Raw genomic sequence first — 26978 nt, forward strand, 5'->3', positions numbered from 1 at the left:
TTATAAACTGGAATGCCAGTACATGCAGGTTTCCATAGCTAACGTCAAGACGGAGGAAGAGGAAGGGGGAGGAGGGGGAGCGGGTATGAAAGCCCCTGCGTCTTGTGTGACCTCTCAACACAAAACCGTGTGCCAGCCATTATGTTTATTGGGAAGGAAGTGACCATTTCTGTGTGAACAGCCAATGGTGAACAGTTACCTACATGGGCCGAATAAGCGCTTGTTGATTGAGATGCGGCAGTCATGATCTGTTGTATTCGGTGGTGGACTAGCTGACCCAGATAGATGGCGGGTTTCTCCCACGCGTTCGAACAGCCGGACTACAGCACCCGTTCCCGCCGTCTGAATGCAACTTCGCAGCCGATGTCCGCAACTTCCCGTACAGAGAGGAACGGATACTGTAACGTCCGAATCCGGTACCGATATAGAGACCCGCATTTTTTCAATTTGCGGACCGGATCCGGGTCGGACTACGGAGCGGGATCTGCTCAACATGGTGAACAAGTTACTGGTCAGTTGGATAGAAAGATGATTAGAAGCTGGATATTCAAAGAAGTAAGTGGCTATGACAGTGATTTACTGGTCCAGCTGCTCGATAAAGTTGGTGGCGTAAACTATTGTGTTGGGCTTCAAGCAGCAAAGGAATCCGGTGCGCCATCAGGTCGGCTGTATCGGTCTGAGATGGCGGTTAAGGAAACCCTCATGTAACGCAAAAACCGAGGCTGTTTTGAAATACACAAAGAAGCGCGTATGAGCCAAGTTTAGGGTTCGGCCCAATGTTCGCCAACGGGCGTGGTGAGTCGTCAACATGTTTTGCTATTCAAACAGCCACCATCAGCTATTTTTTTTTCTTAAACGATGTCTCCACTAGCCGACAATAGCTCATTGACTTGGTGTTAATTGCCCCTTTCAAGATGGCACTTGGCCCTGCTCAGATGCAACACGTGGGAGCGCAGGAAACCACGGGGCACCTACTTGTCGAAGGGCTTTTGTCAACTCATCCACACCCCTGAGGTGGTGTAGCAGGTCAGTCCGGCTGAGCGACGGCGTGACGGCACTATAAGGGCAAATCATTCTTGAGAAATACCCGCAATCTTCTAAGCACCCAGTGTCACCCAGTCTAGTCACCCAAGCGCGCCAGCTGATGAGAAAGACGTGGCAACCGCCAGCGTCGGTTGCCAAGCCTCATGGGGCTGCAGAACGGACAAACTGTGCTAGTGTTGTTCCCCTTATTGTGTCCGTGTCTTTATCATTCCCAAGTCTTGGCCTTGTTCCATCTCGGTGCTGGATCGACGGTTATCGGACATCGTCGGCAGCGGCTCCAATGTGGAAAATGGATCGAATCACCAAACTGCAATACAAGATCCGGCAGGGGAGATGACACGGGAACACGAGATGAATTAACGAGTATTTTTATGGGTGATAAGGTCACCCCGAGGTGGAGAGTGTGATCGTCCACTTACTTACTGCCAGCCCGGGACCACAATGGCAATGACCCGAACGTTTTTGGCAAGTGTACCGCTAAAAAGGGACAGACAACTGATTGCTAAAGGCCAATCTGTTCGTTGTGTTGTTGATGAGCCAATATTGAGTCCTGTTTAAACCACGTTGATTTGGTGGTACCACAGCTTGTTTGTTAGTATATTTCCATCGGCGAATTCCCGCAGCATTGCTCTTCTAGAAGGACCGCCGCCGCCGAGCTTAATCACCAACATGTGTGTGGGGTTTTTCATGCGCCTGATCTTTTAATTGACTGTGGATTGCAGTTGTCGAAGACTCACTCTACTTGAAAGGAATAAAAGGCTTGGAAGAACAGCCTACGGTGCCAGGGTGTAAAAGTCTGTCCTCTCAAAGTCTAATTTGGTAGCTTGCTGAGGAGAGAAATGAAAGTGGCACAGCATCTGGCGATGACGGTAGTAAGCATAACGGCAGCGTATGGTTGATTGAAACAATTGGCGAATCCCAGAGCTCGGATGCTGCGGATATGGTTGGCGGAAAGAGGTCTGATTCATCGATTAAGATTGTGAGTGTGTTTGCAGGTGATGGGAACTGTAGCGGTGCATTGGTGCCGCAGCAGTCGCCGTTTCCCGCGCCTTGCCCCCTGCAGCTAACAATGAGTGTTGGATGCAGGCTCCTCCTGTTGGTTGGCTACGCCTCAGAGAGAGAGAGCGAGAGAGAGAGAGAGAGAAGGCAAGGGGCTGTTCCCCTGGGACATTGCGCGACAGACAGCCTGATTTGCCAGTGACAGTCGGGGCTGAAGATGGGCCTAATCAGCAAACTGCAGAAGGTTCAATCTCCAATAAAAGACGGGAAGCGTCCGAGCCTCTAGCCGGTTCAAAATCTGATCCGGGCGCATCGACTGGATCTCCTGTGCGAATCACTCAGTGGTCAAAGAGGGGATGGTACCAAGACAACGATCAGGGCTTCGGCGCTGGCGCTCAGATTGCGACTAGGACCAGGCTGCCACGGTTGGGACGTGCGGTTACAATGCAGTTGATAGTGCAAGAAGTGCAGGAATACAAGTACGGAGGAAGGATCTATCAACAATGGGAATACACGAACTGATGAATGGGCTCCAGGGGGCGTTAGGGGAGTCCAAGGACGTGATACTGGGGGTTTCAATGACGAGGCACAAATCCCGAACTGCTGCAAAACCTCGGAAGAACTGTGAAATCAGGACTTATCCCCGGCCCGTTGGGGAGCCACGAGTTACAGATCCACGGCTGGCCTCGTTTTATGCGGAGCATTAATACGGGTGGATAATCTTAGGACGGGCGAGACATCCAAAGCTGTTTTGTGATCCGTGCAAGCTTCAACCCAGAACAACAGGTCAAAGCGTTGAGTGAGTGAACGCGAAGCACCTCATCATACTGGAATAATGTGCAGAGTCGGCCCGCGGTACTAAGAGCATTGCAGCGTAGATTGACAGATGAAGATGGGCCAAACCTGCTTTACAAGGGCCATAGGGGAGACGAGGGGTCCTGAACGCCCACTGCCCGAACTCAAAGCCACAAGAGGCGGACTTGTAGGGGATATCCTGGTAGAATAGATCCACCCAATGCAAGGGCGTCGATAAATGCCGGGTGGGCTTCGTTTGTGCGTGAGGGCGGACGTCGTGGACAGGCAGCCACTCGACACGGCTAACTATCAGTCCGGGCGACACCAACTGATCAAACTTGGTCCCCTGCTGTCACGTCACATCTTCTGTCAGGCTGACAGTCTCGAAAGGATTCGACGGACGTTTCGGTCTCGACACCTTTTTTGAACAAAGATGGAACTTTCCACTCTGCAACTATTGGTCGATGAGAGAGAGTGCAAGCCTTACATTAACGCTCTGCAGCGGTGCAACACAATGACAGATGGACGTACTGCTACTAAGGTATCAGGCTAATAGAAGGCACCGGGTCCTTACTACGCTCCGTAGACGCGACAGATTCACAACTATCATGACTTCGCCTCCACTGGTACGGGGGGTCATCATTAGATCGTCACCAATTCACCCTGAATGATTAGGTACTATGTACGGAGCTTTTTCTGAGTGGGGCCGTCACGATCCCTCTCCTTTCTCCAGCTCAGCTTTAGTATACGATACTAAAACACACTGTTCTACTCGTTGTTGCTGGGTGCTAGAACGGCCCTACCCCTGATTGCTGGTACATACATAGTATGAAGGATGAATCGTGTCGCGGGGCCACAGAAGTGCTGCTACTGGTGCTGTGCGAATCATCGAACTATGTGGCTGGTGGTCTCTGTCACGGCTGGTGGGCTTAAACCGGGGCCTTCATCGGTCGCGTGCAAGTGATATAAGCCGGGCATCGGCGATATAGGATAGGGTATGGCCACGCGGATCTGTCCCCTCTCCAGACACACAAGCCTCTCTGCATGCGATGCAGAAACAGCGATCCAGGTTCGTCTGGTTAAGAGTATGTCGTTTGGCCTAGCACCAGGCTTCAGGGACATCCCGTGTTGGGACTCACAATAGCTTCTGGGGGCCGGGTGATCAGAGATGGGGATGGATGGGGCTTGAGCGCTTTCGGCAGATGATCTTTTTTGAGCTTGTATTCGTCATACATCTTTCAGAGGTCACCACAAGGTTGCATTCTTGCGCGTATTTTGGACGACAGCGACAATGCTGGCTTGTTGTGTTCATTTTGCGTTATTCATTGGCGACGCTTGGCTGGACGGCGTCGCAGGCTTCTGCGTGTCTCTCTCGCGGAACGACGCCGGCACTGGCATAAGTCATGAATCGGCGCAGTAGCGTAGCTGCCATGTGCAGGCTGTGTTTTGCACAAAAAGCATGTACGCCGAAGTGGATGGACAGCAATTACACGCGTTGCGGTAGTGCCTCGATGTATTTATTTGCTACTGAGTAATGTGACGATCTGCCTGGCCAACGCCAGCTGGATCAGCAGAGCTATCACGTCCAACTTTCGAGGCATCGAACCGTTCTGAATCGCTGAACAGCAGCCTCCTTGTGCAATATGCAGCCGTGTATTTGGGATGCTGCCCTTCGTTATGCAGTACTGTCAGTGCCGTCACGTAGCCGAGAGCAGACTGTCGACGGACCGAGACCATGTTTATCATCCTGGCGAACTGGGGCAAGACAATGGTGGCCGAAAGCAGAAAGCATCAATTCTTTTGGGCCCAATGTTCCAGGGCAGAGCTACGAGCGAGAAGCGATGGAATTTCCAAACAAGACTGACAATTTCCCTCATCAGCATCATCAGCAACCGGGCCTGAACAACGCCACCTGCCATTGGCTGACAATTGCTAAATACGGGAGAGTGTGGTGGGGTTCAAATTTTAGGGGAGTAGCGATCAGGGGTGGCAGACTTCATCAGGTACGTAGCCGGGGGGGCTGGTCGTCACGAAGGGGCCCCTGCGTTTTGTTTTAAGGACACACACAAAAAACAAAAGAGAGAGGAAAAGGATGGACTTGACGCTAGTACCTCGACGACGCAGCACGCTAGCATTTCACCTTTTCGGGCTTCCACGAGTCTTGCCTTGTCTTTGGCTGGGATGCGCTGCAAACTGGGCGTCGTGCTGAGCATGCAACGCCTTTTTTTTTTTTTTCTCTCTTTTTCTTTCTTCCTTTATTTATGTCTTTCTTCCTTCTCTCTTTCCTTCGGGAGTAACGGGCAACGGATGGACCGGCAAAGATAACGGCAATGGGGCTTAACAACCACCTAGGAGCTGGACAGCGTTTCGAGCGGCTCCGTTGTGCTGATTCAAACCACCTCGCGTGTACTTGATTTGAGGAAGGGGAGGTACTTTCTCGGCCTGCCCAGTACCTAGTCTGGGGTCGCAAGTACTTCTTGCATTCTGCTGTCGGTACCTGGGCAGGCCCGTGCACGCCACTGCTGTATGTCGTGCGTTCCAGCTGTTGCTTCCACTTTGCTGCTGACGGATGTCCTCATTTTTGTGTGGTTTTTGTTTTTTGTTTTCCCCGTTCCCATCGTCCCGTTCGCAGCAGTACCGGATGATTTCCCGTATCCCAAAGACAAGTCCTCGGTATGGGTGCGGATATTTTGTGCGGAGCACGGGGCCCTCTCTACGCGCTTAGCGTCTCACTGATCGACTATTGCCTTTCCTTTCCCACTCGTGGCATTGGGTTGTGATGCCTGGAGGTGAAAATTTCAGGGAAAAATAAGGAAGAACGAGGCGAAGAACAAACGATTCCTGCGCTTTTCAATACTACTACTATACCCTACTTACCTGTAATATGGATGCTAAAGACGATACGTACTGCGTATTCTGCCGCAAGAGAAAAGTCTCTGGTCGTAGAACTAGACCGCAACCTGCGACGACAAGAGTCAAACCCCCTGAATGCCCCAGCTACCACTTTCTCCATTCACTACTAGCACTCCCAAGCAGCTCCGAAGCCCAGTACTTGGACTTGCTTGTGGTTGTAGTAACTGTGTTAGTGCTACTGCTCCTGCTTGTACCTTACCCCCTGCTGCAGTGTGCGCAACTTCCCCTGGTCCAAGAGTGGCACCGCAATGCTGCGCTGCATGCCCCTTGCACACCCGTCCATGCCCCCCATGCCCCCCATTCCCCAATCTGCGAACGGTTCCTCTTCGCTCTTCTTTTTCTTGTGTCCTGTCTCTTGGGCTCATTGAAGCTGCGTCTTGTCCTGCATGCAGTTGCTGGGTGATTTGCTGGAATGTACCCTCCAGCTTAGTACGTATAGCCGTGCCTTCCAAGTTGGCTCCAGACCTTAATTCCCCGTCCCCCGGTCCGTCGCTCTTTACTCAACGCACTACCAGACCTCGTCGTCTCCTCTTTCCTGCTCCTCCATCTCTTGCCCGTTTGTTAGTCCGCTCTGCTGGACTGCAGCTGCTGGGCCATACAATTCCTCTTCCAGCTTCGCGTCTAGTGCTTGGTCCTCTTCGCTTCATCTTACCCCCCTGCTCAAGTCGTCCTATCCCGACACCCTCCCCCCTGCTGCCCTCCCCTTTTACCTGAAGTGCCTCTTCTTGTCTCGTCTTCCGACTTCTTCCCTTTCTCTCCCTTCTTTCTTGTTTATTCTCTCCCCCCCACCTGTCACTGAGTAGTCAGTCGGTCAAGCAATCTGATCTGTCTGCGCCTGAGCCTCAACTCTTCGTTGACCAGACCAGACAAATCGTCATTGCTTTGCCCTCGGCCACATCGAATGGCGGCCTTTTGAGTGATCCCTCGACCGACTCTTCCTTGACGAGAGCTTGCTCTCCAGGTAACCTGCCTGTCGTCTTAATACACCAGACCCGATTCCTCTTCGCCCTTTCTTTCGACACGCTGGACAGCTCGTGTGCGTGCGTGTGACTTGGAGCTTCGCCCGCTAGATCGCAATTGCAAAACCTCTCGATCCAACTATACTGCTCCGGCCGCTTCTTCTCAATCGATAATTTCCCCGACGACACAATGGCGCCTTCATTGAACGCACATTCGTCCTTTACCCGGCCTCGAACCGGTGACCGTGAAGGTCGTCCCAGCACCCGTGACCAGGTCGACAACAACCTCATCATCCCGAGCCGGACGTCCTCTCTCCATTCGCGTATCACTCAGCCGATCCCCTCGACTCTGAATTCGAAGCCTCAACAGCGGACTCCCAAGACCCTCACCCATGCCTACATGGTATGTGGTGTTGGCAGAGAGCCTTCGCAATGGGTGAAGGCCCCCGCCCCCGCCCAGGGCAAAATCGGCCACATGAAGGGCGCTGTCGGCCAGTTTTGGCTGCCCGAGATACTTGGAAGCAGTCCCCGGCTAGAGCAGGACAACGAAATTGCCAGATCGTTGCATTCTGCCATGCGAGTTAGTCGCTACTTTTGTCCCCAATTGTGCAAAGTTCGTTATAGCTTACAGACGTCAGGCTTGCTTCCCTCATGACGTGGAGATCTGCACCGGCCGCAGTCAGCCTCACTGCGTTCATCACGCCTTCGTTTTGCAGCAAGATTCCTCCCACACGCTGTACGGTATTTGTCTTCGTGTTTGGTCAAGGGCAGACGAGAAGAGAGCCGAGACGATTCGTGATCTTCGCAAGAGAACCGAGCCCGATTACTACGATAACCCAGACGAAACCTATTGGATTCCTTATTGTTTGTCGTTCCTGTCTCGATACCCTCTTTACAACCTGCTTGGGGACTATTTGCGAGGCATGTGGATCCACTGGAACAAGGCTACCAATCTGTTCCATGCCGAGGAGGTATCGCGCATCCTCAGCTTCCCAGCGCCTAGACTCAACGACCTGGTCCGAATAGACATGAAGGACTACGCTCTTTGCTACCAGTTCCCTTCGTCCCCGACCGGATTTCAAAACTTCGCCATGTGGCCATTGTTCTGCTGCTTGTCTATCCCGAACATTGTGGGTGTTGTTGAGGCCGCTATCTCACCTACTCGCCGCATCATTTTCGTCAGTCACTATCCTGCCATGCTTACTATGGCCGCTGAGACGGTTCGATATTGCGTTCGCGTATACGAATGGAGCGGTCTCTATGTTCCTGTTGTTCACGCCCGCCATGCCAAGGACTTGGTACAGGAGCCGGGCCCTTACATTCTTGGTATTACTGCCGAGTGCCGCTCCCTATTCACTGCCCCAACTGATGCTTTGGTCATCGACCTCGACCGCAACTTCGTCCTCACCTCCAGTCCCCCAACCGCACTGAACCCTGGCCAGCGTAACAAGTTTGTTACCCGTCTTACCCAGTCCCTCAACGGTGATGTGACACCTTCCGGTGTCCCCCAGCATCTTCGATCTGCCTATGGCGGTGGCAAGCTTGTTCCGGCTGGTCAAATCATCGTTATGCGCGGTGAAGTGGAGTCTATCCAAGATCCCGAGTGGTGGAACCAAGATGCAGTCATGGCGGTCATGGACCACGTCTGCGAGAAGATGGGCCGTAACACAGGCATCAAGGCTGTCTTTGGCGGTTCCGTCAAGAAGCCTTTGATGACCAAGGTTTCCATGAGACATCTTAACGAGATCGTCCGAGAGAGGAACCAGTACTCTCGTGATGCACTTGAGGCCTGGCAGGATTTCATTAACCTAAAGGGTCGCATGGACACGGAGCTCAACAAGGTTACGAAGCGCAACAATTATCTCAACGAAGAGCTTGAGAGTTGGAAGCAACAGGTTCGTTGGCAAATCCAAAATGTGTTTAAGTCTTGTACTAACTTCCAGTAGTTCCTCAAATTCCAGGCGTTTGCTGAGCAGCTTACCAAGGAGACTCAGGACCTCAAGGTCAAGATTGAGAGCCACAAACGGGAGAACAGACGGCTTGCTGGTCTTATTGACCAACAGAAGGATGACAACTCGCGTCTATCCGTTCGCTTGGGTGCGACTGAGAAGCAGCGTGACGATGCTCTCGAGGCCCTGGTTCTTCAACAGGAGATCGCCGAAGAGCTTGAGCGTGAGCGCAAGCGCAACAAGAAGGAACTGGCTGCCCTTCAACACACCAATGTTACTATTCTTAGACAACGTGATGAAGCCCGTCGTGTTGTTCTCCATCTGCGCAGCCTCATTGGTGGCCAAAGCCATCACATGGAGCACTTGGTTCAGTCTTTGACCAAGCCTGACGACTTGGAACGTGAGATTGAGGAAGGTTATGACCCAGAGGATGAGGATGGAGAGGCACCCAGAGACGCGGACGTTAACCAAGCTCGTCTTCTCTCTGCCGCCGCTCAGGCCAACAAGAGACTCTCGACATCCAGTTTCAAGGATGTGGCTGACCGCCACCTAAAGGACAAGACTGATGCTATTGCCCACATCATCAGAAACATTGCCGAGCAGTGTCAGGCTGCCGTTGAGGGCCTTCAGTTGGCCCAGGATGCCGAGATTGATGAGCGTGCCGCCAAGCTTCGTGCTCAGCGTCGTCGCAGCAACCTCTCTGCCACCGGCCAGAGTGACGATGGTCACGATACACAGTCGAATGCGACTTCGGAGATGGGTGAGGACAGCCTCCTTCACCCCGTCTCTGGCAGGACATCCAGCATCCCGCCTACTCCCGACCTTGTTCCCAACAGGAGCAGCACGGCGATGTCCTTCGCCTCCAGCGCTGCGACTCCCGAGCGATCAAGTCAGCAGTACATGATTCGTGAGGATATCCCGACAAAGATCGTCGAGGATGATGAGGACTTTGAGGAGGATCGTAGCGAGTCCGAGTCCATGCCTCAGCAGCACGGCGTTGTCGGCAAGCACTCTGATGGCCTCATTCACCGGCCATCGGGCGCTCGCATCAGCGCTCTTGGCGGCACTCGCTAATTGTTAATAATTAGAGGGCTCGCAAGATAATACTTGACTTGGAGGAGAAAGCAAGCGACCAGGGAGGACTTTTTTTTTCTCTCCCTGAGTCAATGGGGAGGACGATTTACCGACATTGCGCATACATCTTTTTGTCTTATACCTTTTTGCGACTGGCGGTCAAGGACAAAAACTCTCTCGTGTCCGGCGTTAGCTTTGCCATTTTCTATGTCTTGTGCTAGGAGACAAATGTCTGGTTATTTTTTTTATTTTTATTTTTTTACTCTATCTTATCTTCCTTCTCTATCGGGTTAATTGACCAGGCTCGCCGAAGGACGGGCACATGTTCCCACGATTTTATATTATTTGTAGGCTATGAGGGTGAAGCTTCTGCTTTGTTCAGTTCACGTTCCTCGTTACCCAGAGAAGTATCCCTCGAAGTTAAAGACGCAACAATACTTTACCATGATGAAATACAGCATAAGTTGAAATGGTCACAATCGTAGAGGCCGAACTGCTGGGTTGGTTGAACCCATCATCCCGGAGCCTGCAGCATCGAGCTCCTCAAACATTCCTTACCCTAAACTGCATGCGTCTGCCACAGGTTTTATGCAAAACTTGGTTACATGATAGTTGAATATGTGTCTCCATATTAAGTATTTGACATTATGTTGAACTTTTCTGTATCAATATGTCACTTGCATGAGATTTACCGCACGGTCTCATCAGATTATCCGGTATCGGAGAAAATTTAACCCTATCAGTAATGATCATCTCTGATAAACCAGTGATAACGGGGAAAAGTTCCCAGACATCAATGTCATTCTGTTTGCATCAGTACTCGCAAACCACCACGTCGTTCCTTTGACGGTCAGTCAAGACCAGACTTCACTCTTTTTGACAACGAACTCCTTTTTTTCCCACAAATTGTAACCTTGAATCTTGTTTATTCGATTAATACTGTCCACGGTCGGCCATGGCCGATCCCCTTCTCACCAGCCTCTGCGCTATCTGTCATATAGAAACGCCCAAGTATAAATGCCCGCGATGCACGATTCGAACCTGCTCGCTGGCCTGCACAAAGCGACACAAGGCATGGTCATCATGCAACGGAATTCGAGATGCTACGGCTTACGTCCCGCCCTCTAAGCTGAAGACCCCAGCTGGCGTTGACCATGACTACAACTTCCTGTCGAGCATTGAGCGTGCCGTTCAGCGCTCAGAGAAAGAGATTGTCGAGGAACGGCATCTCCTTCGGCCGGAGGACTTGCGGCCTATTGAGGTCAGGACCGTCAAGTGGAAAACAGGCAGGGACGGGAGAAAGAGGAGAGTTCTTGTCACGGAGTTGTTGCGCGGCGATAATGCGGGAGGTGGATCAGGGCTGAAGAGCGCGGAGATGCTATCTTCCTTACCCTTCAAGAAGAGGCTGGGGAAGTTTGGTATTCTTTTGCGGCGCGCTCCAGTTGGTATGGCCAGGCAGAAAGAGAACGGAACAAACTTTAGTAAAGCCTCGAGCCGTATCAACTGGCAGGTCGAGTGGCTGCTCGTGTCGCCACCTGCGCTAGAGGCCGACACTAAAACACAACAAGAAATAGAGAAAGCAACAGATGATCCGCCGAAGGTCGAGACGAAAAGGATTTTGGCAAAGGCGCTCGACGATATGCCGCTTTACAAGGCTTTCGTGATGGGTCAGAAGAGCTTCAACGACGACCTGGCGAGAAGGGAGCAGCAGCGGCTGCAACAAGAAGATGGCGAGGAACCTGATGAGAGCCGGGACACAAATGCAGGCGGCCGGCCTAAGAAGCGTCGCAAGCATCCGCACAAGCCCGGTCAGTCTCTTGCCACAGCCCAAGATACTGAGACAGGTGCATGGCACCCTGGCCGATACTGCCTACAAGTCAGCCCCCGTGGTACTTGGATGCCACAAACCGGCGTACCCGCATTTACGGGGATGACTGAGGAAGAGGAGGCACAGAAGAGCAAGTACACCTTCTTCCTCGTGGGTACAACCTCCGCCGCGACGGCAGCAGCGGGCCAAGTTGTCGTGCACGCCGTCGATGCGACACTTCCATTAGGCGAAGCCCTCCGCGATATCACTGTCCTCGAATTTCCGACCATTTATGTCGTCGAGCATGGATCGCCTCTGCCAGCTTTCTTAGTGTCCGAGCCAAAACCGGTTCTTCTGACGCAGAAACGGAAGCGTGGCAACCAGCCCATTGGCAAAAAAGGCGGGAAGGGCAGTAAGAAGTTGCGACGCAACATGGAAGATGGCGAACTGCCCAGCGATGGGGAGGATGTTAGTGAGGATGAGGACGAGGGGAGGCTTGATGTCCTAAATAACATCATTGCCGAGGAAAGTCTAGGAGAGGACGATGACGAAAACGATAGCACGACAAGCAGCTCAGGGTCTGATTCGGATTCCGACGAGGTTGTAAGAGCTAGTTTGGCGGCCAAGCTGGCCCTTTTGAAGAAGTCTGCCCCATGAGCAGCGCGTTTGTACAATAGTCGGTTCCACAAACCCATGATACCCTGGAGGAGCTCTCAGCCTCTTGTAGAACCTTCCAGTCATGATTCGTTCGCCAGATAAAAATGTAACAATATTTTGTATGAGGAGTACAGCACTGCACCCAGTTGTGCCTTGTCGAATAAACAAAGTTATTCCGTCACAGCATTCATAATCAACAACGTGAGTATGCATAACGACGCCGCGGCTACGATGATAGTTGTCCCGAAAGCATCCATCACTAGAGTTCATCTGCAGTTAGTTGCCCTTGAAAACTTTTAAAACTCCTACAAAATAGACAGTCGACGTCTTTCCGTCACGCCATTACGTTCCTAGTGCAAGGTCATGTGTATAATGCATCCATTTTTAATTGCCATCTCAAAACCAGACGGAAATAACTCATCATGCATGCCTGTTGACCCCTCCAGAAATACGATCCATCAATGTTCTGTTCATCTGACGATCTCACTCCATTCCCCAAAGATGTGCCCATCCACAGAGGTGTTGAGCTCAAAACTGGTAGAAACGTAAGAATAAGTCTGGATGAAAAACAAGATTATGGGTCCAGGCGGGTATTTGCGTCGAAAATGCGCGTATCGTAACCGAAAAGGAAGAAAAAAGCTCAGCTTAAGTCCGAGCAGAAACCTGGCTACATGAGCATAGCAGCAAGACCGGCAGCTGCGAGGATGCCAGCAGCAGGTCCAGCAGTCTGCTTGGGGGCCTGTAGAGATGTTATTTCCTAGGACCGATGTGCAGATAAGATGATTACTTACATGACCGGTGGAAGAGGCGCTGGTGGCCTGGCCAGTCCGAGACTGGGTCGTCTGATGAGTCTCAGTGTGGGACGAGACATCAGCTTCCTGACTCGGCTGGACACTGGTGGGATCAGGTCCGGCTAGGATGGTAGTGGAACCGATTGTTGACGTGATGACACTGTCACCGGTGGTGATGGTGCTAACAACAGGCACCGTCGTGACTTGAGTCTGATGGGGCAAGGAGGCACCGCCAGGCACACCCCCAATGCCAAATAAAGTGGTCTCACCGGTGGTTGTGAAGGTAGATCCTCCGTTGGTAACGACAGTCGTGAAGGTAGAAGTAGACACAGCGCTAGAGACAGGAGTACCACCATTGGCGTTGTCAACGGGGGCGATGGTGGTGTGTCCGATGGCGGTAGTAATAGTCTTACCATCGGAGGTGATGACAGAGAAAATAGTAGAGACGACGGGGGGAACGATAACTGTGGCAGTGCCAGTAGGCTTGACAACAGTGGCCTCAGGAGTGGTCGCAACGACAACTCCGGCAGCTGAGCAGTGGTCAGAGTGTTTCAGTTCATGAGAGAAATGCTAACATACCACGACAGATCTCAACGCCAGCTGCGACTCCCTGCTCAGCCTGAGCAGCTCCAGGGCAGGACTGGTACGAGCAGTCGCGAATGCCATAGGTGAAGTTGGGGTTGCGGCAGAGGCAGGCGTTGTCACCAGCGGTGCAGCCAAGAGCTGTGGCTTGGCCCTGCATATTCTGAATGCAGATTCTCTAAATTATTGTTAAAATACTGGAGCGATTGAAAGCGGTTTTTCATAAGACATGGATCAGAAATACCCTTTCTGGGCTGTCGCTCATCTATCCTGTCCAAGACAATAAATGTGAAAACGCAAGGCAAAAAAACTTACACCACATTCAGAGAGGTTATTGCCTTGAGCCATGGCGGCGGCGGCCATGACCAGGCCAGAACCAAAGTACATGATGAACTTCATCGTGATTGACTTGTCGAGTGAGTGAATTTTGTGAGCTGAAAAGCGTGAGTTGCACTGGACAGACTGTATTGACATAGAGAGGTGAAGAACCTGCGCGGATGAGTTAGTCACAAAGACACTTAACATAGAGAGCTAAGAAAGTTGAAGTATTAAAAGAATGGAAGCAACAGGCAATCAAATCAGATTCAACAATGGTTGAGATTCTGGCGAACAAAAATTACCTTTGAGAAAGTTTGGGAAAGGAGGGTAGAAGTTGTGTTCGCGTAGAAGCAGTGGGGAGTTGTAAAATGAAAAGTGTTTGGGCGAAGGTTTGTTGTGATGAAAAAAAGAGAGCAGTGGATGGAAAAAGAAGAAGGGCTGAAGAGGATTGGGGTGGGAGATGGGAGGGGAAATTAGGTCGTTACTCAAATCTGGGAAGCTGCAACTGGAGGAAGGTGCAGTGTGACGAGAAACTGGCGAGGGAAGGAGCAAGGTAGGTCTTGCCTTGTACAGGAGCTTTAAGTGAATACTGACTAAGTAGTCCTCCTCTGCTTGTTTCCAAGCGGATTGGGGGAAAGAAGGACCTGAAAGGTATGGAAGGTAAGAGGTATGGGATGAAAGGAGCGCAGGGATACATCTGTGTCGAAGATGTTGGTATCATGATAACTCACCTACTAAATTTTCTTGATGTACGGTATAATTTGAGGCTGATCGTAGACCGAGATCAGTTTGTGGGGGAATCTTGCGCAAGGGAAGGGATAGCGAGAGTGGTGTTGATGACGGACGGGTTGTTTTGAGTAATCAAGGAGGAGGTAAAGGGAAATACTTCAGGAGATAGGATGGCCGTTTTTTTGTTTTGTATGTTTTCGATTCGCGTTGGGAGGGGTGACTATACCACACAGACTTAAGCGAGAGCCAAAGTGAAGGAGGAACGTAAACGATTGGCAGGAGGCGCTTGCCGATTTAAAGGCAGTGAAGGGGTGGGTGTGGAAGATATGGACCACAGGCAAAATGGGGAAGCACAAACGGGTCTTCCCCTTCCCATTACGCTCCTTCCCCTTCTTGACCCTCACCTCCCAAATACCCTCTGACTTAACTCGCATGGCTTATCAAAGCCGTGCTACTTATATCCCGTCGAAGCTGAGCTTCCTTTGATATACCAAGGTTACCAGCTTGTTCGACCGGAGCTCTGTATTCCAGCCAGGGTTTACATTTCTCGACTCCCTCCGCGTGCCATTGCTGGGAGTTCAAATTGAACTAGCCAACAATCCAACCAAGTCATGTGAGTTGATACCAGATCTGTCTGAGCTTGCCAAAGAATTGAAACACGGTTCGCAGAGACGTTTCCTGAGGCGGGATTGGAGTTGTTGGTTCGAAGTTGATGTGGAGGACAACTTTAACAGAACCCGCTACCTGTGACGACAGCTACAAACAGCTAATTGTAAGCTTATTTCATCCCATACCTTTCCTAATCTGGGATCAATTGACCTGATTTCCGTAACCTCGGCTCAAAACTGCTCTTTGGTCATCATGGATCAGTCTGGTAGCGGCTCTGAGCGAAGAAAATACACTTTGAAATAGTTAATTGAGACGCAATTAACTCAGTGATTATGTAATGTCTGCATATGAACAGATCGGATTTATCCAATGTTAAAGAAGCTGCGAAATCGAAGAATGTCATACCATTGTTACGGTTCGTGTTGGGATGAAGCAGGATGCGACCAGAGTCGACACGGCCCACCCCGCTGCCACGGTAGAGCTCTCGAGCGCTTTTGGATAGCCCCAGAAGTAGCCCTTTTAAACTAATGATGAACAAGAAAGCATAAGTGAGCGTGTACGAGTCTTTTTGGCCGGAGACGTGGAGCTACAGGTTTGATTACCACTCCCCACTGCAATAATGTCAAGCATCTACCTGGAAGCCTGTGTGCTTGAATGACCCAAGCAACCCTTACACGAGGCATGGTTTGGACAAGATGTATCACTGTACGATGTTACAGTCTTTTTCAGCTTGTGATTCTTGGTAATTTGCCTGTACAGTTACGAAGGCGCTAAAATAGCGCCCTTGGGAGAAAAGTCCTCCCAAGCCTGCTGTAAACTTATGCTAGTTGCCATGGGCCAGGGGGGGGGGGGGGGGGGGGGGGGGGGGGGGGACGCTTTCTTATGGCTGCAACTATGAAAAACCAGACGTTCCTAACGAGGACTGAGATACCAGCAACAACAAAATGGGTGTCCTAGAGACCAATCCGGGTCTTCAGGCGAGAACAGTTTTTGGTTTATGAAGCTCATCAAACCTAATGTCTGCAACGGAAACTTGACGGATTTTCACAATAGAATAGAATGACAATTATCAGTTTGGCGGCCAGTCTGCTGATTCTACGAGTGCTGGCCAGTACAGCAACACAAGCATGCATGTTTCTAAAGATTATGGAAGATTTGCTAGGAAGGCAGCAATCGGCCCAGAAAGTGCCGGGAGACCTTTGAGACCAGCCCTTACCCAACTTTCCTTCTTTCCTTACCATTATCAGCAGATGCCGCTTTGCATTAGACATTGCATTAGAAATCAGAAAAGCGAATGCTTAATCGACGAGGCCGGGTATGGGTGAATGAGATTGCAGGTTCGAGAAGACATGAAGTCAACAGATCGCAATTCGCCCTCTCTGATTGGCCAGTTCTGCCATGGGGCAGTCCACTATGGCGCCACAGCTTCCCCTTGATGCCGTGCTCCATGCGATTGGGTTGTACTTAGCTTAAAAGGAAGGCACGCAGGAGAATGCCAGAGTGTGTGCACCGCGACCAGGGATACCTCATTGGGATCGAAAAGTTAACTCCTACATTCCACTCTCACGCTCCTAAAGGTCTCTTTACCTAGTATTACTCTGGTCCTCACTTGATCCAGGCGGATATTACGTAGGTAGTCAAATTGACATAAGCTACTCTGCCAACATCTACATACCATTTGCGATTAACGCAGATCCTGTTCACGGCGCAACCTCCTGAACACACCACTGGAGCACGTCGGTGAGGCCGCGCAGGATGTATATGGCTCCACAATAGCCCCGCATAGTGTTCGATTGCCGGCAGCTCCGCCAGTTACCATCACCGCCATCCCGCCAATGACACCTATGGTTTCCCTGACGCTGCGCCTGGCATTGGGAAAACCGGCACCGCAGGGGGCTGGTGTCGATGCCAAGCGCACTTTGGCTACTATTGCTAGTAATGGCATGCCCCATTCTCAGCTTGTCAAGGGGCTACCCGTACTAAAGTATGACAACACCAGCGAGATGAACATTTCTCAAATCCGACGTTGCCTCCCTCTGCTGGATTCCGGCGCTACCAACCCAACAAAACAAGCAAACCTGTGATCCCAACTACCCATCCTCCAAATTCCGTGCAACCAGTCCAGGGGAGTGAACGCCGCCATTCCAGCAACGACAGCTCGAGGCGCGTCCAGCACAGATTCGCAAGCTTAATAGAGGCCTCATGTGCATAGCCGCTAGACTGAGTTGACGGAGGCATAAGCACGGTTAAACTTGCATGAGTTTACTGCCACAGACACGTCACCTTACCGCTCAGTAACACTCTAGCCGTTATGAAGCCACATCTGAAGAGACATGAGGGTTTAGTGCCTCAGTCGCCGGATTCATGACAGGCTTTATCACAACGGCTCACCCAGCGATTCGATCGATACCAGGTACTCGCTCCGCGAATTGATACAGAAGTGCAGTCACTGCGAAGGGTCTGGTTGTTTTGGGTCGCTGTCCTAGTTTGGTTAACAGAACAGTGCGAAAGAACCATGGGATGGGATCGAACCATTGGCGTTTCTCTTCGTCAATAACAAACATCGCCCTGGTTACAAGGAAAAAACACGCGCAATTCATCTTCCTAGCTCACTGATTCATTCACAACTTAGGTGTTGGTCACTAAATTCCCCCAATCGTTTGCCTTTGAAAATACGTGCCGTGCCGTCCGTGTCCCTTCTCTGCAACCTCCCCGCTCCCAAATGTGCCTTTGCCCATCGAGTGTCATACGGAGGCAGCCAGCCGTCCTTCCTTGCTGTGTCAACTCAAAAAGGTGCAACCAATGTGTTGCCTTTCATATTGCACAAGGATGGGAGGTCGGTAGGAATTTGAAACAATAAAGAAATGAGAGAGCTTCCACAAACGCTTGCCAACAGTGGCCTTGAACGTTGCAACGTAACGGGGACTGATGATATATCGGTGTACAAAGATTGGAACGGTAGATGTTCCCAAGCATATTTGGATTTGCAGCTGAACAAGGTCGAACATATGTGAAATGGAAGAGAACTAGTTTACTGCGACCAGAACTGTTTCATTGGTACAAAGTATCACTTTGCCATGATAAAATTCGACCGAGACTAGTTGCATTCCGTCCTAGAAGCGAATGGGTAATTGTCTTCGGGTCGGTCTTCTCGGCCCATTCCACGGCCCATCAGTGGTGAATCCTTACCGATAAGTGCTCATTTCAGGAGATTCTTGAAAGCCTATAAGACTCGGATTGACTGATGAAGAGCTTCTAGCAGTTGGGTTAATGCGGGCACCCTCCCATTTGCGTTGTCTCCACTCCCAAGCCGGCGGGTCTCATTCAGCTGGTATTATGATGATCGACCCTTCCACCCAGCAACATTGGTATACCGGGCCGACGCCAGAGAAAACACGATGCAAGGAGTTATGGAGGCAGCTTGGGAAATCCCCTCCACATATGACAATATAATCGACTAGCCTCGTGATGTTTACATATCCTTTTCAGTCGAAGCTGATGTTAGGGATGCCTCTCCAGGTTCGAGTCATGGAGCTTATTAGTTTGTCGACGGAGACCTTCATCCAGCGGATAGCATGCAAGACCGGACAGGAAGTCATTGACAGACACATATTATTGCTACTGTAAAAGGGTTGGCAACCAACCAGGTTTTCATCCCAACGCCCAAAAACTGTGTAATACCAGGATATCCACGCACCCAATTACAATATAAACGACAACAACTTAGCCATAGGACCAAGTAGTCTCCCAATCGAAATCGACTGAGTGTCCCGGACTTGGCAGCTGTCCGCCCAACAAAATACAGAGGCGGTGTTATTCATCACCGATGCCACCCATGAGCCCAGAAAATACAATTACCAACGTGACCATAATACCATAATGCCGGAACCCCCTTTCTATGCCATCAACGTTTGTCATCAGCCGTCAATTCCATTGCGTTTTTACTTCCACATCTAGCCGCTGCACATGACGCAGGCTTCAGGGTTCTCGATGCTGCCTAATTGGATGTCAGGTTTGGTTTCAAACAAAGGAATAGAGAGCAACTCACATGCAAGAACAGCCTCAGAATAAATATCCAACTCGCGCTCCTTGCTGTCTTCAGCCTTGTCTTCGGCATCAGGGGTCTTGCTTCCCGGGGTCTGAAGCTCCTCGATCTTGAGTTTCTCGGCAGGCTCCGTGGGAAGAGTACGAGGGCTGTCACCCTCCTGAACATCAGCCTTCATGCTGTCAGGCTTCTGAGCAGGGGCTGATCGAGGGGGAGGGGTAACGCTGGGGGTAGGAATGCCGTTATCCTGAGCAGCGCCGTCTTCCTTCTTCGCGTACATGGGCCTGGGGACGGATGAAACAGGCGAAGAGATGTGGCCAGGGGGAGGAGCACGCTTCTTGTTAAGGACTTTGCTGCTGATATTGCTGTCGGCAACCTTAAGCGCCTCCTGGTCCACAGTGAACTGAATGGGAGCAGCGGCTGCCTGGGTACGCAGGTAGTACATGCCCGTCTTAAGACCAAGCTTCCAGCCCGCAAAGTGCATGCTGGTGATCTTACCCATGGTCGGATCCTTCATATGAATGTTGAGGGATTGGGACTGGTCGATGAAGGCACCACGATCAGCGGCCATCTGCACAACAGTTCGCTGGGAAATCTCCCAGACAGTCTTGTACAGAGCCTTAACCTCAGCAGGGATATTGGGGATGTTCTGAACGGAACCGTTTTCGGCAATGATGCGGTTCTTCATAGCATCGGACCACAGTCCCATGTCGACGAGGTCCTTGAGAAGCCATGGGTTGACGACCTGGAACTCACCAGCGAGAACACGGCGTTGATAGATGTTGGATGTGTAGGGCTCGAAGCACTCGTTGTTACCCAGGATCTGCGAGGTGCTGGCAGTAGGCATGGGTGCAACGAGCAAGCTGTTGCGGACGCCGTGCTGCTTGATCTGCTCCTTCAAAGAATCCCAGTCCCACAAGTCAGAGGGCTTTACTCCCCACATGTCATACTGGAGAATACCCTGGGAAACAGGGGAGCCTTCGTAAGAGGAGTAGGTACCCTCCTCCTTTGCCAGCTGCACTGACATTGTGAGGGCAGCGTGGTAGATAGTCTCAAAAATCTTCTTGTTGAGGTCACGCGCCTCTGGAGACTCGAAGGGCATGCGCAGAGCTAGGAAAGCATCAGCAAGACCCTGTACACCGAGACCAATAGGCCGGTGGCGCATGTTGCTGTTGCGAGCCTCCGGGACGGGGTAGTGGTTAACGTCGATGATCCTGTTGAGGTTACGGACAACGACCTGGGTGACTTCGTGGAGCTTCTGGAAGTCATAAACACCCTCGTTGTAATCAACGAAAGAAGGCAGGGCAAGAGAGGCCAAGTTGCAAACAGCGACTTCATCAGGAGCTGAGTATTCAATGATCTCAGTGCAAAGGTTGGAGCTGCGGATGGTACCGAGGTTCTTCTGGTTGCTCTTGCGGTTGGCGTGATCCTTGTAGAGCATGAAAGGGTTACCAGTCTCAGTCTGCGCCTCGAGAATGGCATACCAGACCTTCTGAGCCTTGAGGGTCTTACGGCCCTTGCCCTCGCGCTCGTACTTCTCGTACAGAGCCTCGAATTCCTCGCCGTAGCAATCGGCAAGGCCAGGGCATTCATTGGGGCACATGAGAGTCCAGTCGCCGTTCTTCTCTACTCTTTTCATGAATAGATCAGGAATCCAGAGAGCAAGGAAGAGGTCACGAGCGCGGACCTCTTCTTTACCATGGTTCTTCCGGAGATCCAAGAACTCAAAGACATCGGCGTGCCAGGGCTCAAGGTAGATGGCAAAAGCGCCAGGGCGCTTGTTGCCGCCCTGGTCAACGTAGCGAGCAGTGTTGTTGAAGACGCGGAGCATGGGAGTGACACCGTTAGAAGTACCATTAGTGCCAGCAATATAAGAGCCGGTAGCACGGATGCGATGGACGTTGAGGCCAATGCCACCAGCCATCTTGGAGATCATGGCGCAGGTCTTGAGGGTGTCGTAAATACCCTCAATGGAATCCTCCTTCATATCGACGAGGAAGCATGATGACAGTTGAGCCTGAGGCGTACCAGCATTGAACAGAGTAGGCGAGGCGTGGGTGAAGCATTTGCTAGACATCAAGTTGTAGGTCTCGATGACGCGCTCGACGTCATCACCCCAAATGCCAACGGCGACACGCATGATCATATGCTGCGGCCTTTCGGCAATCTTGCCGTCAAGCTTAAGAAGATATGATCTCTCCAGAGTCTTGAAGCCAAAGTATTGGTAGTTGAAGTCACGGTCGTAGACAATGGCAGAGTCAAGCTCCTCTTTGTGTCTCATGACGCAATCATACGTCTCCTTTGCAATCATGGGAGACAGACGGCCGTTCTTGGGGTTGACGTAGTGGTAGAGGTCGCTGACAACAGAAGACCATTGCTTCTTGGTCTGCTTGTGGAGATTGGACACTGCAATACGAGCAGCGAGGATAGCGTAATCGGGATGGGTGACGGTCATGTAGGCGGCAGTTTCAGCGGCCTGTTTGCAAGACAGTTAGAAATCGAATTGTGGCCAGTCAAGTCGGGGCAAGGGGCTTACCAAGTCATCAAGCTGCACAGTCGTAACACCGCCGTAGACACCGGAGATGACCTTCTGAGTGATGGCGACAGGGTCGACATGGTCCATGTCGAGGCCATAGCATAGCCTCGACACTCTGGCAGTGATCTTGTCGAATTGGACGCGCTCCTGGCGCCCGTCTACGCTCAATTAATACCTAAACCATGCAAACGTTTGCTTGGACTCGACGTACCGCGCTTCCTCACGAACATGGTGCCGTGCGGCTGTGAGAACAGGAGTAAGAGGGGTAGTTCAAGTCGGGTCAGGAAGGCGCAGATAGCTCAAAAGGAATGATGTCAAGAGCGATTACACAAGAAAGGGTATCAAGGACACCAGATCTTTACAAAAAGTCTGGCAAAAAGTCGTCAAAAGTTGTTGTGGTGTTGGTTGTAGGAGGGGGAAGAAAAGCAGAGAGTGCCAGGAGTTGCTGCAGATACTTATGGGCCGGGTTCGCGTGGAAACGCGACGCCAGAATTTAGCGCGACGAGACAGGGGCACGCCAAGGCATCAATAACAGATTGGCTGGGAAAAAAAGGTGGTCGGCCTCGAAAGCCAGGCATCTCCGCCAGTGCCCCTCGGTTCGCGGTCGCATCCCCGAGCCAACACTTTACGGAACACATTTGTCGCTGGTTGCTGGCGAACTTGACTAATCCTGCGGCAGGCTTGGAAATCAACTCTGACGACTCAACTCCACAGTGGACGTTTGTCCCAGGCACCGGTTTCCGTTTGCAAAAAATGGTGACTTCAATTAAATGTCTTGATTGATCTATACTTAGATTGTGTTGGAGATTTCACATTGCCTTGATGGAGTGCGCGTTTGCAAAATACCCCCGCCTCCAGTGTCGCGATTCCAGCTTAATTGATTTTTCTGTAGCCACTTTACGCGTGCACCTTCTCGTGGGGCAGCTGTTGCATCACGGTGTCACGTGATGAGGCCAACCCAATTTCCAAGATCCTACGTAGACCTTTATTCGTTTGGCCTCACGACTCTTAGGACGTTTCGTTTCTATAAAGAAGCATCTCTTGCCTTGCGTGGGTGGCTAATCACACCTACCTACCGCACTCGCTTCTACTAATTGCTCATGAGGATCCGTTCGTTTCTTATCACAAGAACGCGGCCATATTCTTGGATCTCAACTTTGCCTAGACGAGCTTGCTTTTATTCTTCGTCCAAAGTCACCATGGCGACTCCTACAGACACATCTAAGTCGACTTACCAGCCACGGTACATTGATGTGTGTTGTAACCATGGAATTGATAGCCTGTCCCAGTTGCTGATCGTTGCGTTCTAGTAGATTGGCATCAATTTAGCTGACCCCATTTTCCGCGGCCTGCATCATGGGAAGCGGCGTCATCCCGATGATTTAGATAGTGTCATCAAGAGAGCCAAAGAGGTTGGATGTTCCAAGCTGATAGTTACTGGGTCCGACTTCACCAGTTCTCGAGATGCTCTTGAGATTGCCCGCCAGTATCGTGAGTTGCAGTTTGATGAGAGACTACTGCCTTGAGCTGTGCTGATACGAGTCATAGCTGGTACTGTTTACACCACCGTTGGCATTCATCCATGCAGTAGTGCAATTTTTAGCACCTCGGACGAGGCCGCGGAGAGCGTGCACACCGATCCTGACCCGTCTCAGCCTATTCCCGAGCACCATGAGCCGGACCCCGCCAAGACGGATGCCATCATCGCCGAGCTCCGAGATCTTATCAAAGAGTCAACGTCCACCCAGAAGGGTCTCGTTGCCTTTGGTGAATTTGGTCTGGACTATGACCGTTTGCACTACTGCTCTAGAACTATTCAGATCCACAGCTTCGCTGCGCAGCTTGACCTTGTCGTTCGCGCAGAACCACAGCTGCCCCTATTTCTGCACTCGAGAGCGGCTCACAGAGACTTCGTATCCTTGCTCAAAGAAAAGTTTGGCGAGAAACTCGAGAAACTCGTGAAGGGTGGCGTTGTCCATAGCTTTACGGGCACCATCGAAGAGGCTAGGGAACTCATGGATCTGGGGCTATACATCGGCATTAACGGTTGCAGCTTCAAGACCGAGGAAAACTGCGAGGTCGTCAAGCAGATTGACCTGGATAGAATGATGTTGGAGACAGACGGCCCTTGGTGCGAGATCCGGCCGAGTCACTTTGGTTACAAGTACTTGATTGAGAAAAAGCCCGAGGTTAACGGCACCGACGGCACCACAAGCCCAGAGACAGCTGCAAAGCCTCAGGGCAAGAAGAAGAACCAAAAGAAGGAACCAGAGGTTCCAGAACGCTTCAAGGTTGTTAAGAAAGAGAAGTGGGAGGAGGGTGCGATGATCAAAGGCCGTAACGAGCCCTGTATGATTGAGCGTGTTGCCAAAGCAGTGGCAGGCATCAAGGGGGTAGAAGTCGAAGAGGTTTGTGAGGCAGCTTGGAGAAACACGGTGAAGGTTTTTGGTGTAGATCAATAGACATACGTATAGAGGTTTCATAAATGCATTAGGGGGTATCAAGCTGGACGATATCACTCAGACCACACAAACATAAAGTGGAAACCAGACGCCACCGGGTGTTGTTTCCTGCAAACATGAAATGTCCCCATACGCCTCTCATATCCCTGATCCTTTATATCCCCTCACCCTGCCATGTCGGACGGCCCCGACAGTGACGTTTTCTTCTCCTGTTAACCACCCGGGCATCCGCTCTCCATTCACAATCCCGTTTTCGACTAGTTTTCGTATCCCGGCAAATACATGAGAGCCATGGAAGACCAACTTCACATCCGGAGTCCAGCGTGACCTGCCATCATCCTGACTTCCGTCCGTTCTTTGTGCAGACTGGGAATCTTTCTCTGCGTTCAATGCATCTTGAGGGAGACCGATAAATGGATCTTCGATCGTAATGTCTACTCTTTCGATGGCGAGCCCATCATCGACTCTAGCAGTGTCCCCAAACCTTGCTTGAGCAGAGAGAAGGGATCGTTTTGACACCCTGTCGATGCCATCAGATGTGTCGGCTTTCCTCTTGAGAGCAGTGGTTCTAGGCGTATTCGGACCGTCGTCGGATGAATCTTCAGAGAACGGAGGAGTAGGTAAAATGGTATCAAGGGGTGACTCGGTCTTCTTCTTGTCGGCATAAATGTCCCATCCACCTGCAGCCGCGTTTGTACGGCCGACACCTCTGGTGTGTAACAATGCCGAGATGTTCTTAGTCGAGAATTGTGTAGGTTTCAGTATATATCTTTCTCGAGGCCGAGAAAGAGCTTTTGGTATACCTGCAACAACCAGGTTGCGGAAACTCTTTGACTCTGCTGCGCCTAGCGTTCCAAGAGTTTGCGATTTGGAGAGGTAAATGTATGGCGAAGCGTCAGGAAATGCTATATAAAGCGTCCGAGAGTTATCGCCATCAGGGTTAGTGGATATGCTTCCATTACCAAGATGCGCCATGCTTGTGCTGTATGGGGACTCCACGATGAAGATGCGCAAGACTGAGAGAGCTAGTCCGTGTGGCCGGTGAATGTGATAGTGGGCCTTGACGTCTGGGAGAACATGAGATTGAAGATTCTGTATAAATGTGGATGGGTGGAATCGTGGCAGTTTCAATGACTTTCTGTCGACTTCCAGAACCGGTTGCTCATCACCCCCCTCAAGAGATATCTCCTTCAGGGGCAGAATTTTATAAGCCGTCCACTTTTGTGACGCCGGATGGTCTTGAAGATATTGGGCATCTGCCATGGCCAATTGGTACAGAGTCAGACCATGCTGCCAGTCGCCTTCGATAATGCGGTCAAGAACGTCTCTCTTGGACCCTTTTTGGGATTGCAGCTCCGTGTAAACAGCCCGCAGTTCATCCAGCGATGCGGCTGGCTGATAGAAAACATCATCGTCAATGTCCTCCCCCAGGAATGGTACACAAAGAGTGACGTTCTCGTCGCTAATCCAATCCAATACAAGAGTTAGAAGTGATGAGCGAGACAAGCGGCCCAGCGCTTTCTGAACAGCGGCATTGGAAGGCGGAAGGCGCACGTCCGACGCCAAACGCCCCTTGGTCGGGATCGAGAAACGCGCCATAGTCGTCGGAACACTATGGTCGAAGAATAGTCGCAGGTCTTGGTGGCGATTGAATTACCGATGGTAGTCTCTCATGATCTCTATTAGATGTTTACGAACCAAATGTCGCCAGTCAACCTGGTAAGTGAGGCTGAAGACTGCGGAGACGCGCTTCAATGCTGTTTGCTACACAGGGTTGACGCGTCGTAGGCGCAATGCATGGTAAGCATGGGTTCGCTCGGCTGCGCTAATCTCGATGCAATAGACGGGGCGGGGCACAGACAGCAAGCAACTGGATCTTGTAGGAGAATCTTAGGTAAGTTAAGGTTGTAACAAGAACGTGGAGGACGTGGAGGACGGGAAGCTGCAAGATCCGATGATTAGGTAAGGCATGGGCAATGTTGAATGGGTATGGGTGCCCGATCCGACCTAACGCACAGGCCACTACAGGCTAGTGCGAGGAAACATAACAGGCATCGTGGTAGGGGATGCACGCTGACAAGACAGGCAATCAAGGCGCGCTGGAAATGATTGATAGGCGGGAGAGAGGCACAGCCGGACCTGCTTACCGAACAAAGGCGTGCGTGTTCCGAGCGTCGGAGGGCTGCTTAGAAATTCAGGGTCCTTTCACAAGACAATTTGCCCAGACAATTGCTGCAAGGTTGTCGCCAGAACTCAAGACCAGGCCCAAACAGGACGTACCGAGTCATGGCTCCCGGAATTTCATCGTTGGCGTGAGGCTTATTATGGCAACAAGTCTATGGCAGAGGTTGGTTGGTCACTGACTGTTATTGGCACAACGTGCTTGGCAGAGGAATGGAGGACACTGGATTTATCGTCGGCATTTGGTGTCATTTCAACGGGCGTCCAAAGCTGGAACCTATCTAAAAAGAGGCAGCAGAGTAACTAAGCGCCAGCCAGCCTCTACGTATGTGCGCGACAAAGTCAATGCTCGACAACAACAGAAGAGCGTGCCGTAGCTTGAAGTAAGGGAAGAGAGGAGGCGGGGAAGGGAAATAAAATTCGGGGGAAAAAAAAAAGGACATTGGGATGTTGAGCTCCTCCAACTTCCACCATTCCTCTTGAGATGCAATTTTTGGCGAGATGGTGCAGGATGACGCCCTACCTGTC

The 26978-nt window shown here is 51.2% G+C and overlaps 6 protein-coding genes across 6 annotated transcripts; 3 read left to right on the forward strand and 3 right to left on the reverse strand.

Moving 5' to 3' along the window:
* Positions 1-6900: 6900 nt before the first annotated feature.
* CTRU02_203606 (denn domain-containing protein) lies at positions 6901-9733 on the forward strand (the record flags this gene model as incomplete). The annotated part of the gene is made up of 3 exons (XM_036722183.2): positions 6901-7290; positions 7349-8605; positions 8657-9733. The coding sequence occupies 3 exons, from the start codon at positions 6901-6903 to the stop codon at positions 9731-9733; spliced, it is 2724 nt and encodes a 907-aa protein (XP_036585789.2).
* A 955-nt stretch (positions 9734-10688) lies between these two features.
* CTRU02_203607 (hit finger domain-containing protein) lies at positions 10689-12197 on the forward strand (the record flags this gene model as incomplete). The annotated part of the gene is made up of 1 exon (XM_036722184.1): positions 10689-12197. One exon carries the CDS (start codon positions 10689-10691, stop codon positions 12195-12197), a length of 1509 nt encoding a protein of 502 aa, XP_036585790.1.
* A 667-nt stretch (positions 12198-12864) lies between these two features.
* Positions 12865-13969, reverse strand: CTRU02_203608 (uncharacterized protein; the record flags this gene model as incomplete). Its single annotated transcript, XM_036722185.1, has 4 exons — positions 12865-12936; positions 12989-13518; positions 13568-13748; positions 13886-13969. 4 exons carry the CDS (start codon positions 13967-13969, stop codon positions 12865-12867), a joined length of 867 nt encoding a protein of 288 aa, XP_036585791.1.
* A 5210-nt stretch (positions 13970-19179) lies between these two features.
* Positions 19180-21894, reverse strand: CTRU02_203609 (ribonucleoside-diphosphate reductase large chain; the record flags this gene model as incomplete). The annotated part of the gene is made up of 2 exons (XM_036722186.1): positions 19180-21747; positions 21808-21894. The coding sequence occupies 2 exons, from the start codon at positions 21892-21894 to the stop codon at positions 19180-19182; spliced, it is 2655 nt and encodes an 884-aa protein (XP_036585792.1).
* A 1013-nt stretch (positions 21895-22907) lies between these two features.
* CTRU02_203610 (TatD family hydrolase) lies at positions 22908-24269 on the forward strand (the record flags this gene model as incomplete). Its single annotated transcript, XM_036722187.1, has 3 exons — positions 22908-23060; positions 23121-23298; positions 23356-24269. The coding sequence occupies 3 exons, from the start codon at positions 22908-22910 to the stop codon at positions 24267-24269; spliced, it is 1245 nt and encodes a 414-aa protein (XP_036585793.1).
* Positions 24270-24407: 138 nt separating this feature from the next.
* On the reverse strand, positions 24408-25868 carry CTRU02_203611 (uncharacterized protein; the record flags this gene model as incomplete). Its single annotated transcript, XM_036722188.1, has 1 exon — positions 24408-25868. The coding sequence occupies one exon, from the start codon at positions 25866-25868 to the stop codon at positions 24408-24410; it is 1461 nt and encodes a 486-aa protein (XP_036585794.1).
* Positions 25869-26978: the final 1110 nt, after the last annotated feature.

The sequence above is a fragment of the Colletotrichum truncatum genome (assembly GCF_014235925.2).
Source record: "Colletotrichum truncatum strain CMES1059 chromosome Unknown Contig_0002, whole genome shotgun sequence".
Lineage (NCBI taxonomy): Eukaryota > Fungi > Ascomycota > Sordariomycetes > Glomerellales > Glomerellaceae > Colletotrichum > Colletotrichum truncatum.